At 43.5% G+C, this 15,751-nt stretch overlaps 1 protein-coding gene across 2 annotated transcripts in view; it reads left to right on the top strand.

Moving 5' to 3' along the window:
* WASHC4 (WASH complex subunit 4) overlaps positions 1–15,751 on the top strand; it is a 1,268,393-nt gene that overhangs the window by 392,880 nt on the left and 859,762 nt on the right. For both annotated transcript variants that reach the window (XM_078674607.1, XM_078674599.1), the window contains exons 15-16: positions 2,468–2,593; positions 9,978–10,085. In XM_078674607.1, the coding sequence (XP_078530733.1) occupies positions 2,468–2,593; positions 9,978–10,085 (234 nt within the window). The remainder of the gene's footprint in view (positions 1–2,467; positions 2,594–9,977; positions 10,086–15,751) is intronic.

Raw genomic sequence — 15,751 nt, 5'->3', positions numbered from 1 at the left:
GCTCCGCGTTGGCCTCGCCAACATTGGTTCACGTAGTTACTCCTGCTCTCAGAATTCAGACCTTATCGCCTTCAAATTATATCGACACTGCTGACAATGAGCAAAGGCCAGATTATCCATCCACGTCCCACATCGCTCCAGCTGTATGCACGGTTGCTGAATTCAAAGAATTCAAGGACCTAGATCTGCCACATGACTGTACAGACATTCTATCTAAAGCCAGAGCAGTGTCTATTATTAAAACCTAGAGTCTCAAATGGAAACACTTCTGTTCATGGTGTCTTCACAATAATGTACATCAGTTTGATTTTCTTCCAGACATATTTTTACCTTATCTTCTTTCCCTGGCTAAATCAGGACTCATGTATGCCTTAATTAAGGTACATTTTGCTGCCATTTCCAGTTACAGACGTTCCTCTAAATGTCTTTCTCTTTTTTATGTCGACTGGTGAAACAGTTCATGAAAAGACTTATTAGGGTTTTCCCTCCTATTAGAGGTCTTCGAGGTAAATTGAGTGTCATAGGCAAACAATAAAATAGGTGTGTTAGTGCCAGCCAAAGTTGGGGCATCAGTAGGAATACTCAAAAGATGTTGTACAATGTCATTTAAAAATAAAGTAAATAATGTGAGGGCCAATACACAGCTTTGGAGGACCCCTTTAAGAATGGGAAATTGTTCTGTTAACGCTCTCTGTTACTCCAGCGAACATGCGCGTAGTTATTTACATGCATATGAATAAGAATATTCAGGAGAGTTAAGGGCATGCCCATACAAGAAAGGGCATGCAACAGTTTCTTGCAGGAGTCCAGGTCAAATACCGAGTTGAGATCAACATAGGCAAAGTACAAGCTTCCTCCGTTGATCACGACCGTTTTTTATTATAGAAGAAGGAAGCGGAAGACCTGGCCCTTGGTGCTTAGCATCCTAGGAAATCCAGCAGGGAAGGGAGACAAAATGTCATTGTTGTCAATCCAGCCCTGTTTTTCTACCCAATAAGAGAATTATCATCCGGGATCACTGATGTGTATATCTCTTTACATTGTGTAGTACTTCGTAAAACTGTGATTTACTTTATGTTTCTGGAAACATAAGCACTGGGCTGGACATTGGAGTTATCATGTCTGTTGGTTGATTGTTAATTGTATAGTACTGACTCGAGCACTCCCACACTACCTTCAGAAATGTATGGCTGCTCAGCCCAACCCTGCCATGAGTCATTTCCGAAAGGGTTGTACTGGCCCAGTTTATAGCATCCTAGTAGGACATATTCCAGGACACCAGTGGCAAATGTCACCCAAGCCCCGAGTTTAGGGCCCTCTAACCCCTGTCTGCCTTGTTCCTTCTTCCCCTTCCAGACACCTCTTGAACGACATCAGAGACCATCCTTGTAGGCAGGAATTTTAACGATGTTTAGAATTTCATGCTGGACTGAGCTTGTCTGACTTTGATCAAAATAATTGAGAATAAAGAAGCCCCGGAAAATATGGCCATACACCTGAGGATAAATAATGTATGGATAGCAACTTGGTCTAAGTATGAGGTGTGCGCTTTTCCCCCTAGTTTGTTGGCATTCTGTCAAGTAGTGTTTTTATTCTGGTATTGATTGGAGAATTCCATAATCTTGTGCTAATGTGGATTTCAGTTGTGGGATACTCAGATCATTCTACTGTTGATTCAGTTTTTGGAAGCTGATTCAGACATGCTGCTTTTGAGATGTCTGGTACCTAATCACATGTACTTGTATTTGATGCATGATTCCTTTACAGCTTGTAATTGTTTGATCTAGTGAATGAAACTCTCCAGAATTCTTTCTTGTAAGGAATCTTTGATTATTTGTTTGAGGAACAAAGGACAGAAGAAATATTTTCATGCAGGCCATTCTTGGGGTTTAAAGTAATATTTTTGCGGGGGCCATACTTTATACTGCCCTAGTTGTACTGCTTGCTGTGTCCTAATTGCCCTCATTGGATGTTCCTCTGATCCATCCAGCCTGCAGCGATTGAGCTGACCTTTGTTTAGAAGGTACCCCTATTTGTGTCTGCAGAACTCCCTCTAACCACCCTTTTATACTGGTGCCTCCTTCGGAGGCTCTGTTGCCTTCACTCTATATGCCCAGAGCCAGCCCTTCCATAAGACCAGGAAATGTGACATCTTAAGGTGCCACAAATTACAACAAAATACCTACAAACAGCCTTTCCATTAGTGTTCATACAGTCATGGATTACGTCCATTCTTAAGCTTAGCCCTTCAAAAGATTCACTTATGGTGTGTGGTATAACAACAAAAGGTGTGAAAATTGAAAAAATGCGAAAATACCAATTAAAAAATAAATTGTGTTTCAACCAGAGCCCTACTATTACAAGACAGTTGTTTTTTTATGTATAAAATACATCTTGAATATACTAATATCCTTTCTTTTGTAAGCACTTCCTGGGATTTAATTGTCTTGTTTCAATTTCTTTGCAGGGTTTTCTGTATGCATGTGGACTTTGTAACATCATTAAAACCACCATGAACCTTCACATGGCCACTCGGAAGCCTATGACCAAAACATCTGTCAAAGCTTTATGTAGATTGGTTGAACTTCTCAAGGTAATTCAATGCATATTTTAGTTATGAATCCTACATTTCGGGCTCTAAATCAAACATTTTATTTTAGTATAAAAAACCTTAGCTGTTTGGTTTATCAGTAAAAATCTTCATTAATCGGTGTAATAGATCATTTGATGTATAGAGCTTTGTATGTCACCCTTACATGTCACAATAGTTCTTTTTTTCCTTAATTGTTAGATTTTTCTGTATTGGTTTCGAATTCATACAGTAGAATATAATCATTAGAAAATGATGGAACCCTACTGGCTCCCCTTGCTGGCCCGCGCCACCTTCACAACCAGTTCTATGCTTATGCTGTATAACAAGCTCACGATCTCTGGCACTCTGTATACCATTAGACAGGATACTATCTGGCTGGAGACAAAGAAGAGTAAAAAAGAATGCAACACGCCTTTTCCTTCTATGCACCCAGGATCTGTATCCTTGGAACCATCAAGTCCCGTTGCTGCTCCAATTTATGAAAATATGAAAAGGTTAAAGACTTAATATCTTTAAAGAACACTGTTTCATGATGCAGTGCAATTACATTTCTACTCCTAGAAAGCAGCTAACGGTCCAATCTCTTGCTAAATGTATCCTTGACTTTGACACTGATCTCTGCTGGCTTTTGGTTTGGTTTGCGCTATACAAGTTACACATGCATATATACACACCTCCATACATAAATACCCGAAAAGAGGAAAAAACGATAATACTTGGAATCCTAGCTGGGCAAAAGCATACACCAATATCCACCATTATCCATCGAGGAGCAGCAATGTGCCAGATGCATGCAGCACTGTAGCGTGGACAGGGAATGCTGCATGATAACATCTGATCTGTCCTGTGTGTCTAGTAGGGTACAAAGTGATTTTATCTAGCCTGTATTTGCATCAGTCTCACTGTCTTTTATCTGACAGTTCAGATGTTGTCCGTCACGTTTGTGTATAGATTAAGATTGTGGTGGGTGCTGATCTGGGAAAATAGTTCATGCATAAGTTACATTAGCCACTCTCCTCAGTGCTAGTGTTAATCTGGTTTCTCAAGTCTGCCTCATAAGAACAAGCATGCTTTACCTTAAAACATTAAACAAATGGATGTTTCTGACAATAAAAGAAACTAGTTCATCCTCTGCAAATATATTTGTCCTGTTCTTTTTAGGTTTCGCCTGGCGTCCGCTGCGCAGCAGCGTTCGCGCAGGCGAAAACTTTTGAGAAGAGTATGGTGCCTTTCTCATGCCTCTCACTTCCATTGGCTAGCTCCATAAATGGAGGCTAGCCATTGGAAGTGAGATCTGTCCGTCGTGGTCCGAGGCGATTTGTGGGCGTTCCGGTGATGTTTTTCTCATCCTGCCCCTTTTAGCACGTCATACGGTGGTGGGCGGTTGTTTTTTTGTTTTTTTTTATGTTTGTGTTGGCCATTTTTAACGTGTTGTTTGCAGGGGTGGGTTGCGTGATGTCCCGCTGTCCGTTCCCGCTCCCCTCCCGCTGTCCGTGTGCCCGTTCCTGCCCCCCCTCCCGCTGTCCGTGTTCCTGATCCTGCCCCCCCTCCCGCTGTCCGTGTGGAGTGGAAGATGTGTACAGAGCTCACCCTCCCCATGAAGGCTCGTAATCTGCTGGGTGAGTACGTATCGTGACCTACATTCACACGAACAAGTGTGAGTCCCCGGCCTTTTGTTCTTGATTGCCTCTGATCGGCTTCTACTTTCGGTGTGCCTGGAAGCGTGGTGGAACAAAGGGGGGAAGCTGTGGAGCTCTGCCTGGTACCCAGCCCTGCTGGGAGGGGTCTCGGTGCTGATGACGGCGCAGGCCCGCCTGTCTGGCAGCCTTTGTTGTGGTACGGCGTCGGTGCGCCCCTCATGCCTGCTGATGAATGGGCTCTGGCCAGTCATGGCTGACGTAACTCTGCACGGCCACGTTGGCCCGGGAAGCAGTGGGATTGGCTACAGAGCAAGTGTTCTTGTTGGACAAGTGTGGCTTTTGTGCACTTTAGTGATGGCACGTGTGTATAGCGCCATCGAGCTAGAAACCAGAGCGTTCCAAGTGCCTAACAAGAGTTTATGCCACCACTTACAAGCATGTTGGCTGGCCACACCAACACGTGTGTACTTATTGTGAGGGGTGTAAAGATCTTGTCTCGTGGTTGCTTGGGCTGAGCCGTGTGTTGTGATACTCAGCGTCACACGGTGATTCATAAGGCAGTGCGCAGAATTTGAGTATGTCTGGTGGACTTTGGACACAGTGTCACACAGCTCAGCCTTTCAACTCCTGACATCGTTGAGGGGTTAGCCATTGTGATGTCACCAAGTTGTATGTCTCTTATGGCGTCATGGTTTCAGCTGTTGTGAGATTGTGGGTATTTATCGAACACGAATTGTCTTCCCAGGATAACTTTATATTTTTTTGTATGATGGGCCATTTCATACGTACATTAACATGATCCAAGTTTTGTGTCATTGCATCTCTATTGTGCAGAATTCACATGACCTCTGCCCTTGCGGTTTATGACCCCTTACGTGTTTTCTGTTCAACAAAGCTCACACCTCAGTATCTAGAGAACCCGGGTGGTCCCTGAGCAAGCACAATTCGAAAAACCTTAATGCTTCCGATTTCCCTCTGGGATGGGAGACATCACTGTTGTGCTCGTAAAACACACAAATGGACCTTTCGAGGGCGTACCCCCCCGCACACCCTCGCTTGCTCTGGGGTGTGCTTGGTGATTCCAGCGCCACGGAGCGGTGTGTGTGGGAACAAAAGCCCGGTCGCCGAGCCCTGTGTTTCTTTGTCTGCCGAACACGTGCAAGCGCTGGCGCAAGCACTGTGTACAGTACAAAAGGCAACACCGGGGCGGCCAGGCCGGCGGGCAATTCCTGCAGCTCCCGAGCTCGGATCCCGGTGTGTTGGTTGTTGCTAATCGGGGAAAGTCCCCCGAAGTCCTGGTTCCCTCACCTGGCCCGGGGGAGTGTCTGTCTTTGTCAGGACTGACGGTCCCGGATTTCTAATGCCTGCGTCTTTGCGGGAATATAGACAGGGGTTGTGAGTCGCTTTCACCAGGTGTGTGGAAAGGCTATACAAAATGAAATGCGATACTTCTTTAACAAAAGAAAATGTAAACATCAGTCTCGCGTCTCACTTTTTCACGCATTCCAGGAAACACAATAAAAGCCGAGGAGATGGTAGGGCGATTGGGAGCAGCAGGTCAAACGTGTGTTATTTTTTTTCAGGTGTAATATTTACTTTATCTCGCACGTTTTCACCATTAACCTCTTCTTGATTGCACCCGTTGATGATATTTCTCTTGAGTTTGGAGGAAGTCCATTGGCGCCCTTTAAAAGTACATTGAGGGGGCTTGTCGGCCTCCCCCCCCCTAGCCCTGACAGTTGACACGCAGAAGCCCTTACTCACCGGTGACTTGTTCACAGCTGTCTGGCCTTCCCCCGCTAGGATCCACCGCCCGGGGGTACGTAAAATGTGCAGGCGTCGGACCTGCCGAGGCAGGCCTGGCCTCAGAGCACGTGAATGACGACACGGAGGAATGCAGAGCTATACACATTCCCAAAAGCAGCCTGGACAATATAGTTTGCTTGTAACCGCACTTGAGTCATTCCACATAAGGTGCCCGCCCACACAACGGAATCTCAGCTCTTTTTTATTTATTTTTAATCTGTCGTTTTATTTTCCAATATTATTGTGTCCAGGTGGTAGGTTGTATTTGTGGGTGGGGGTCAAGTGCAGACCATGACAGCATCTGCTTTTGCGCTCGTGGGCCGTTGAACCCTTCACAAACCACCACATCCTAGTTTTTTTTCGTTTTTAGGTTTCGCCTGGCATCCGCTGCGCAGGCGAAAACTTTTGAGAAGAGTATGGTGCCTTTGTCACGCCTCTCACTTCCATTGGCTTGCTCCATAAATGGAGGCTAGCCATTGGAAGTGAGATCTGTCCGTCATGGTCCGAGGCGATTCGTGGGCGTTCCGGCGATGTTTTTCTCATCCTGCCCCTTTTAGCACGTCATGCCGCGGTGGGCGGATGTTTTTTTTTTATTTTTAAATGTTTTTGTTGGCCATTTTTAACGTGTCGTTTGCAGGGGTGGGTTGCGTGATGTCCCGCTGTCCGTTCCCGCTCCCCTCCCGCTGTCCGTGTGCCTGTTCCTGCCCCCCCCCGCTGTCCGTGTTCCCGTTCCTGCCCCCCTCCCGCTGTTCGTGTTCCCGTTCCTGCCCCCCTCCCGCTGTTCGTGTTCCCGCCCCCTCCGCTGTCCGTTCCCGCCCCCCTCCCGCTGTTCGTGTTCCCGTTCCTGCCCCCCTCCCGCTGTTCGTGTTCCCGTTCCTGCCCCCCCAGCTGTTCGTGTTCCCGCCCCCTCTCCCGCTGTCCGTTCCCGCCCCCCCTCCCGCTGTCCGTGTGGAGGGGAAGATGTGTACAGAGCTCACCCTCCCCATGAAGGCTCGTAATCTGCTGGGTGAGTACCTATCGTGACCTACATTCACACAAACAAGTGTGAGTCCCCGGACACCGACGACGGTGATCAGCTTTCTTATTGGCTGCTCGGCACGTTCATTCAATCTATGCGTGCAACCACGACCATCTGGATAGTCGTGTCATACCAAATACATGGCTCTTATAATGGAGCACAAGAGAAGACTGCTCATTGAAGCCCTTGGGGCCTCCTGTTCCTCACTTAGGTAAGGACCAACGGTTTCTATAGAACCCGACATGGCCTATGCCCCAACCCATAACGGAACACCAGGCCAGGGCTAGACCACCTGCCTAATTCATTTTGCTTGGCCAAATAGGGACAGGTTAAAGGTCCAGATTTGTACAATGAGCGTGCTCCAAACTGAAAGGCATCCGATTAAACTGTACAGGCCTGTGCTACTTCGTATTTCCTTCCTAGTTGAAAAGTTAACAACGCCACATGCACCAGATATAAGTAGTAGTCATCTGCATTAAAATGGTATTTGTTTCGAAATATGCCTGTTAGATTTAGAATATCTGTATTGCGTGATGTATAGCCGTATGTTGGGTTTTCTGCAGCTAGTTTGGCCTCCCAGTACAAATCGGGTTTTACACCTCGTCTCCCTGGTTTACAAGATCCTATCGTTCGTTTTGTATTATGGTAAGTAAAAGAAGTGTAAGGATAGTTGGTGTTTTGTTGCTGATAATGATGTTTTATAAGTTTGTTGGTTATGGCTGTATAAGGTTATGCCTTTCTCAAAATTGTGACACTGGTGATCATGTCTTTGGGATACAAGGCATTTTTTCAGGAGACTAACAAAATAAACTAAGTGCTTTCTACATGCTCCTATTACATACAAAACAGCTGTTAACATGTAGATGGCAGGGCCCTCTTTTTTGTAGCCAAAATGTAAAATAGCTTAATTGTGCATGGTGTCGTTTGCAGGGGTGGGTTGCGTGATGTCCCGCTCTGCACAATAATAATTGCTCTGCCCGATTCATCCTTCCCGTCGACACTAACTCAATCACAGTTTGTCCAGTACTTTAAGTGCCATGATTATACACTCTGGCCATACCATCTCCACCCCCCTCCTTACAGTTTTCTGTAGCCAACAATTAACTGCGCAAGCAGACCTAACAGATCGCTACATCTGCTCCCTATCTAGAAGTAACCAGTTCCTATAGCTACAGGCTATCAACTCGCACTATCCAGCACAAAGCAGTATGAGTCTTCTAGGGAGAGCATGGTATGTGGGAGAGCATGGTGTGTGAGAGGCAGCAGTGTGAGTCTTCTAGGGAGAGCATGGTGTGTGGGAGAGCATGATGTGTGGGAGAGCATGGTGTGTGAGAGGCAGCAGTGTGGGAGAGACAGCAGTGTGAGAGACCTTTTATTTATGTTTTGGTTTTTGAAACATAAATAAAACGCATTGTTATCTGCAATATCATTAGCTCAAACTCGCGTAAATACGCGACCTATTGCATTGCAAATGCTATAGGCCTCGCATTTGCGAGAGATTAAGCTATTGGCATTGTAAATGACAATGCCATTTATTTATTTATTTTCAAAACCAACACATAAATAAAAATTGTCATTTACAATGCCAATAGCTCAAACTTTTCAAAAGGCGAAACCATTGCATTGTAAATGCTTGTTTTTCTAGCTGCCTTAAGAATTCTGGGAGACTTGTATTGCACATCCCTATCTGAGCATTGAAGATCCTACGCTGGTCTTTGGTTTTTTTTAAACGTCTTTTTATTGAAGGTTTTCTCTTTAACTACAGTCAGCACATTATACATTTGTCCTGCATCATGCGTGTGTCAACAATACTAACCAACACCAAATAGTTATGCATTTGTATAAGGACAACGTATGACATGTGAACATGCAGGTTACAGGTGCATCTTTGCCCAGGTATGGTTATGGTTGCCTTGTCAAGGTTTCTTGTTATTTCTATAATTAAGATGTCTATTTAAGTGAACCATAACTGATAACAAAAGATAAAAAAGAAAAGAACGCCATCTTAGGTCGTGGCAGCTATATCGTAGTGCAGGTGTCGAGGAGTATAAAGGTCAATACCCTACCCTGGTCTTCGATAGTATTCAATATTTACCTATGTACTTAAGATATATGATTGTCCTTATGTTCATTTTCTGTAAGATATATATATATATTTTTTTTTTACACATATATATGGTAATAGATAATGAAATCAAATTTGTGTTTATTATTTCCAGTGATTGGATGACGTGTATTTGAAAGCTATGGTACTCGGGTGTAAGAAAGAGATCACTGAGTAGGTACAGTGAATTTCCAAAGGGGACACTTTATGGTTTGTGCTCCCTTCACTCAAGTTTATTTTTATCATATCCCCAATCGGAACCTTTCCTTGTTGCAAGGAGCTACATGGTCCCTCACTTTTTCATACAATGCATTGTTACAAGCACTGCTGCATCAAAGCAAACATTGTCTCTCATGGTCTCTGTTAATGCTGTGGGTGTGTTAATGCGGCATCATAATCCTGGCCATGTTTTTTTTGTATATGAATAAAAAGACATAAAATAAAGCCGGTCCATATATGTTAAGTTTGCCCCTCTGCCCTACAAATGAATGCAACTTTTCGAAACTGTAGCTTGTCTACATCTTGGGTGGGACAACCTAATTCTGTTTTGGAAAAGAGTGCCTTTTCAATTCAGTCATTTGTATTCAGAGCTATTTAACTCCTTGGTGGATGATCAGCTTTTCAATTACTTATTCAGTTTTTCAAGTGTGGTTTATCGATCGTCTGAACATTATTGGAATAGTTGGGTGAAGTCCAATTGTCATAGACTTGGTATAGAGTACAGAGCAAATCAGCCAGGGTTAGATTCATAACTATTTTGAAACGTTTTCATATAACCAATATTTTTTTTACCATGTTATGGGTTTTTGTTTGCAGGCCATAGAGCACACGTTTCATAGAAGAAGCATGATTGTGGCAGATTCTGTCTCACATATAACTCAGCATCTTCAACATCAAGCGCTTCATGCGATTTCTGTGGCCAAGGTATGATCACATATTTGTTAAATATGCTGCCTGTGTTATATGTATGTTAGATAAGCCTATTAAAATAAACATTGTATTTTGATTTAAAGTACACATTCTCCTGTGTGTTGCATACATTAAGGCATCTGAAAGGTTTTCCTTTGGATGTTCTAGTCACTGCTTTAAAGGCAATTATTTACTGGTGCTTCATGCTCCTGATGTCAGCTAAGGATGTTCTGTGACCTAGAGACCATGTGTTGCATTCTGTCTCCCTGTCTCACCTCAGATAGCTGTGAGTCAGTTTACTGAGGAAGGATCAGAAATCAAACAGTATCTAAAAACAGAAGATAGTTTTGAGGCTTAACTTGTGCTCCTTAGACTTCCTGAGTATTTTATCTTGGTGTTTGAGCCTTTCCGATTACCAACAATTTGAATAGTGTCACTACAAATGTTACATGGTTAGTGAATAGGGTACTCTGCTAACTGGTCACATTAATGCTAGTTTTGCAGAATGGTCAGACAACCATTAACAATGCCTATTATTCAAGAACCTAACACAAATTCAGTATTAAAATAGGTGGCTTTGCCAACCTTATTGGAATGGACAGACACCTTTGTTTTGGTCACCTATACAAGCCTGCTTTCCTGCCAATTAATTATATTCATGTTGAAGGTAAGCTGCTTTAGCCAAGTTTATTGGTGGAGGAGATAATGCATTTTGTTTCCTGCCCATCATTTTGAATTCCAGATTAAGCATTTCTTGTTGATGATACTTTTGACAGATTTTTAAAAAAGATTCTATTTGTACTTTTCATTCCCAAATGGTACCATTTGACGTATAAGTGGAGTTTTACCTCACACAATTATTTTTTCAATGTCTTTGTTACATCCTAATTTCCTTTTCTTTTCATCTCGCGCTCTCTCTGTTCCTAGAACATGGAACTGTGTACCTACGTGTACGCTATGCATTCCATGTTCCAGAGCCCTTAGTTTGACTGTTACTGCTTTTGCCTTGTCTGTTTGCGTGTACTTTGCCGCGCTTGCAATAAACTTGTATTTACTTACCACAACGGATCCTTCACATGTGGCGACGACTGGAAGAAGACTTCGCTTGCTACGTGTTTACTGTGGCACAGGTGCAGCGACGTCTTCGAACCTTATCTTTGTGATCCTGATGTGTTTTACACACCGGAACTACTACAATCAATTCTCCTGAACTTTTCTGGCAGTTTGAGGAAAAACCTCATTTTTTTCACTGCTCTGATATCCATTTGGTGGATTTTTCATGTATTTTGGCATTTCGTACTCACTAACTGCCATTTTCTGTCCAACCTCTTTGTGACAACTTTTATAGTTGTTACCTGGTTTCCAAGCTATGTGTCATTCCGTTTCTTGACACCCACCTCGCCCTGTTTTTACTGTTGCCTAGATACGTCACGCTCTCTTCGCCTTGTGTGTCTTCAAAGGAATTTCTCCGGTCTCATTGGCTACGTCCTGCATCATCACGCCGACAGCCATTTTGAGTGAGGAAACGACTTCCTTGTGGTTGGTTACTGTGCTGAGCAACTTAGTTTACGAAGCGTTTTATCTGGAACAATTTTCATTTTGCAGCTCTCACACTCAACGGCCATCAACAAGAGCGTATGTACTAGAAGATAAGTACATCTCTTTTCACTGTTTCTTCATCGCATCGTAATGATTTCTCTTTTGATGCTATACAGGTAGGATTCCTGTTCATACTACGGTGACAGGCTCACCATACTATAACGTTTCACTTTAATCTCTGGATATTTTCGACTCCAGCCTGAGGTGTACGGTGACAGGCACACCATAATTTACTCTTTAATTCTGCAATTGGACAACCTCTATTTCAGCCTGTTTCTCTACTGTGACAGGCACAGCGTAACTATTTGGCTCATTATACTGTTCTTGTGACTTTAACCCTTTATTAGTTTCTTTTCCCACCTGTTTCGTTATGGTTACAAGCACACTTTAACTATTAAATTTTTTTGCTGTTTTATTTGTTATTCTACTTCTATTTATTGGGTATATTACTATTTACCATGCAATACAATTTCTTCAAACCAAATCAAAACCTTGACCTATTCCATGCACAAGGTGGAAAGAGGAGTTTATAACCTATTTGAAGGTCATTAATGGCCAACGCATGTCGGCTGAGAGAAAGAAAAAAATGTCTTCATTGTTTAGGTTCTGAGGGACAAGTAGTGTATTGGACTCTCCCTCCTGTCAGGTCTGGAGGTGATTATAATGTCTACAATGGACTTTTTTGCTCAATGAGAATAGATTTAAACCCACTACTAGTGTTGCCCTTAATAGGTTTAAATTTTACACTAGAGCCCAAGAAGAGGGAGAAAGTTTTCGTGCATTGTCTTTACATTGTAAATTTGGTCTGATCACTGATTTTATTTATTTTATTATTTTCTCCCATCTTCAGTCTTCCTAGTTCTTCTACTTTCAGTAATGTCGGCTATATCAAAAGAGGACGAATTTTCCATTTTTTTTCTTCTTTTCATCCCCATGCTCATCACCACTGTGCCCCCCTTCCCTTCCCCCCTCCTCCCTTGGGAACCCTCCCTGACTACCTATTGGCTGACGCCACTTTGAGCCGCAATCCAATACCCTCCTTCATTATCTATCAGAAGATGAGCACTAACCTCTCCATATCAGGTTGATGTATTCTGTTTTTATTTCCTATAGACTCACTCAACTAATTACTATCCTTACTGATTAACAGAAACTCGCCAACCTCCTCAGGGGAGTCAAAGTTGTACATTTTATTGGCCCTCATCACTTTAAGGTTTGCTGGGAACCTTAACTGAACTTGGGTGCCCAGTTGTCCCAGGGGATCCATCCGTTTGCCCAGCTCCCACCTTCTGTCTTCTGTGACTCTAGATATATCGGACCTTATTCTAAAGGAGATATCCTGAACCTGAATAGTTTTCAGTTTTAGGGCTGCCTCTAAAAGTTTTTCTTTGAGGGAATATGATTGTATGTACACCTGGATTTTCCTAGGCTTCTTCCGACCAGGGTTAAGCCTGAAAGGGTCCCGATGCACTTGCTGAATTTCCGTGTCCCAAACAGAGGTAGAGGCGACTTGAGGGAAGGATTTAGACAAGATCTCCACCACAAATGTTTTAATATTTTCCCCCTCTGCACCCTCCTTTATAGCAAGAATCCGGATGTTATTCCGTCTTGAACTATTTTCCATCCTTTCTAATCTGTCCTATAAATCCTTTTCCCTTGACTTAAGCCTATCTAGTTTGTGAGAGTGATCTTGTACATCTTTCCCTAGTTCTAAAACTTTATTTTCCAAATCTTCGGTGCGTTTTGTTAATACTGATAAGTTCTCCTTCAAGCTACTACATGTATCTTGGATTTTTTTCGGGTTGGCTTCTGAATTAGCGAATTGATCTTTTGTCTCTAGGGAGAGTTGACTCAGTAGGCCCTTCACAGCTTCTAGGCCTGAAATATCTTTAGCACCCTCTTTAGCTGGCTTGTCTCAGATCTGGTCGGTCCTTTCTGCCATTTTAGGATCCCCAGGTTCCGGGTTGGAAGAGATGATTGAATCTCTCAGGGGTGAGAACCTGTTCGAGACAGAGATAGCTGGAGAACTAGCTAATTGTGTAGTTGGAATATTTTATGACATAACCTCTGCCTCTTTGGGAGGTTCCATGTTACACTGTATATTACCCTGTGAATTCAGCTTGAAGTAAGACTTTAGTGATGAGGTCAATCTAGGGGCTAGTGGGACTGGTCTCTTTTTCCTTTCTTTTACAGGAGTGCTCTTCCCTATCTTAGTAGGGGGGTTCCTGTTCTTCTTTTTACCTACCTTGAGGGCTAATGGTTGTCCTGCTTGTGCCTCTATCTGGGAAACCACTGCTTTACCAAGAAAGTTACTAGATCGTAGTTTATATCTTCTTCCCAGTATTGCTTCCCTGTCTGTTTTTTCCACTGAGTCTTTCCCCTTAGGTAGGTCTTGCCGGCTCACTCTCTAACTCACTCCCTTTACCTGTCGGTATTCTATTCATTTAAGGCGGGGAGACTGTATCCATGTACGCTGTGCTCATGCCATGCTTTTGGCTTACCTCCTTAGTCAGCTTTGTTTGCTCTATCAGTTCTCTGTCAGTTGCGGCCGTCCCCCAAACTGCTTCCTCGGCTCTTCGTGACTCTCCTTGGAAGCCACATGTGTTGAGTCTGCCCTGCGTGAACCCGGAGCTGAAACTGGCCTCACCGAGGCGGGGAAAGGTGCAGAGTGCAGCTCGAGATTCTTCGAGTGCACTAGCCGCCCTGAAAATCGCAGGGCCAACACACATCCAGCCACAACTCCCCAAACTGGGGAAAAGGAGAAAAAATAAAAAGAGAAAACGCAGAGCAAAAGCTCGTCGCCAGCAACCGTTAATGGTAACATTTGCCACCACCGCCGTCCCACTGCCGAACAGACACCAGCGAGTGCAGTCCCGAGACAAAACAAAAGAAGGTAAGTAGGTTCGTAAGCATGCAGAGAGGCTAATAGCACAATTAATCCATTATAATGCGGGTGGTGATGAGCGACTCTCGGCCAGCTCGCTAGCTAGCTGCCATGTTTCCCCGTGGGCGTGCCCCCGTTCTGATCACTGATGACTGCTGAGATGATCAGGGATTAAATCATTGTTCATGTGAGAAGTAAAAAAGTTTAGGAGCAGCTTTGGATAATGGGCGATCCTAACTTGGAGGCTGCCATCTGCACTGCCAAGGCTTTGGAACAATCGGAAAAATGGATGAAGTCCCTCAACAAAGAAGTTAAGGATCCTATTTCAAGTGACGTGAGCAGTGTCACTCCTAGCACTTCTAAAGGCCCATACAATTCTAATTCCAGCTTCAAGAATAACTCTAATCCTAAAGATTTTTACTGCTATAGGTGTGGTAATCCCAGTCACTTAGCCTCTTTTCCACGTTGTCCTGCCATTGGGAAAGATATTGTAAGTGTGGACGTTTGGGCCATTTTTATAAAATGTGCAAAGATACAAATACAAAGAAAAGTACTTCTTTCTTTTCTTCTTCCAGTTACTCCAAATGAAAAATCTCTTGTGCTTCTCTTGAGCCGACATTTGGAGGTGATGTCCAGTGTGATTTAGAGACTGGAATTGTAGTTTCTATTCTTGACTCATATGGTGTTTTCAAGGCTGACGCAATTGGTCCACCTAAATGTCTTGTTTATATTCTTGGAACGAATCTTGAACTTATGGCGGACTCTGGGTCACCTTGGACCATCATCACAGAACAATATTGTACGGAGTCCTTTGGGAACTTACTTGATTTGAGTTCCTACTTGTGAGAAAGTGGCTCTGTATATACTGTTCCCAAATAGGTACAGTGTGCACAGAGTCCACAGACCCCAGAGGTTTGGCAGAGGCTAAAGTTAGATATAACTTTACTCTCTAAAGTGGTAGCTTGGTCGAGCAGTAAGGCAGTATCAGAGGACAGTGTAAAGCATTTGTTGTACACACTCAGTCAGCAAATGGTGTCACATACTCATAAGCTGGACTGCAAGCCAATGGCTTGTTTAAAACAAATGTTTACTTGTTTTATTTTAGAACCAACAATATGTTTCAAAATATACTTTAAAAAGGGTCCTCGATGTGGGTTGAAGTTTCCCCACATCGATCTCCATGAGGTGTGCAACCATT

This window comes from Lissotriton helveticus, chromosome 1_1 (genome assembly GCF_964261635.1).
Source record: "Lissotriton helveticus chromosome 1_1, aLisHel1.1, whole genome shotgun sequence".
Taxonomy (NCBI): Eukaryota; Metazoa; Chordata; class Amphibia; order Caudata; family Salamandridae; genus Lissotriton; species Lissotriton helveticus.
This window is presented reverse-complemented; position numbering and strand designations above follow the sequence as displayed.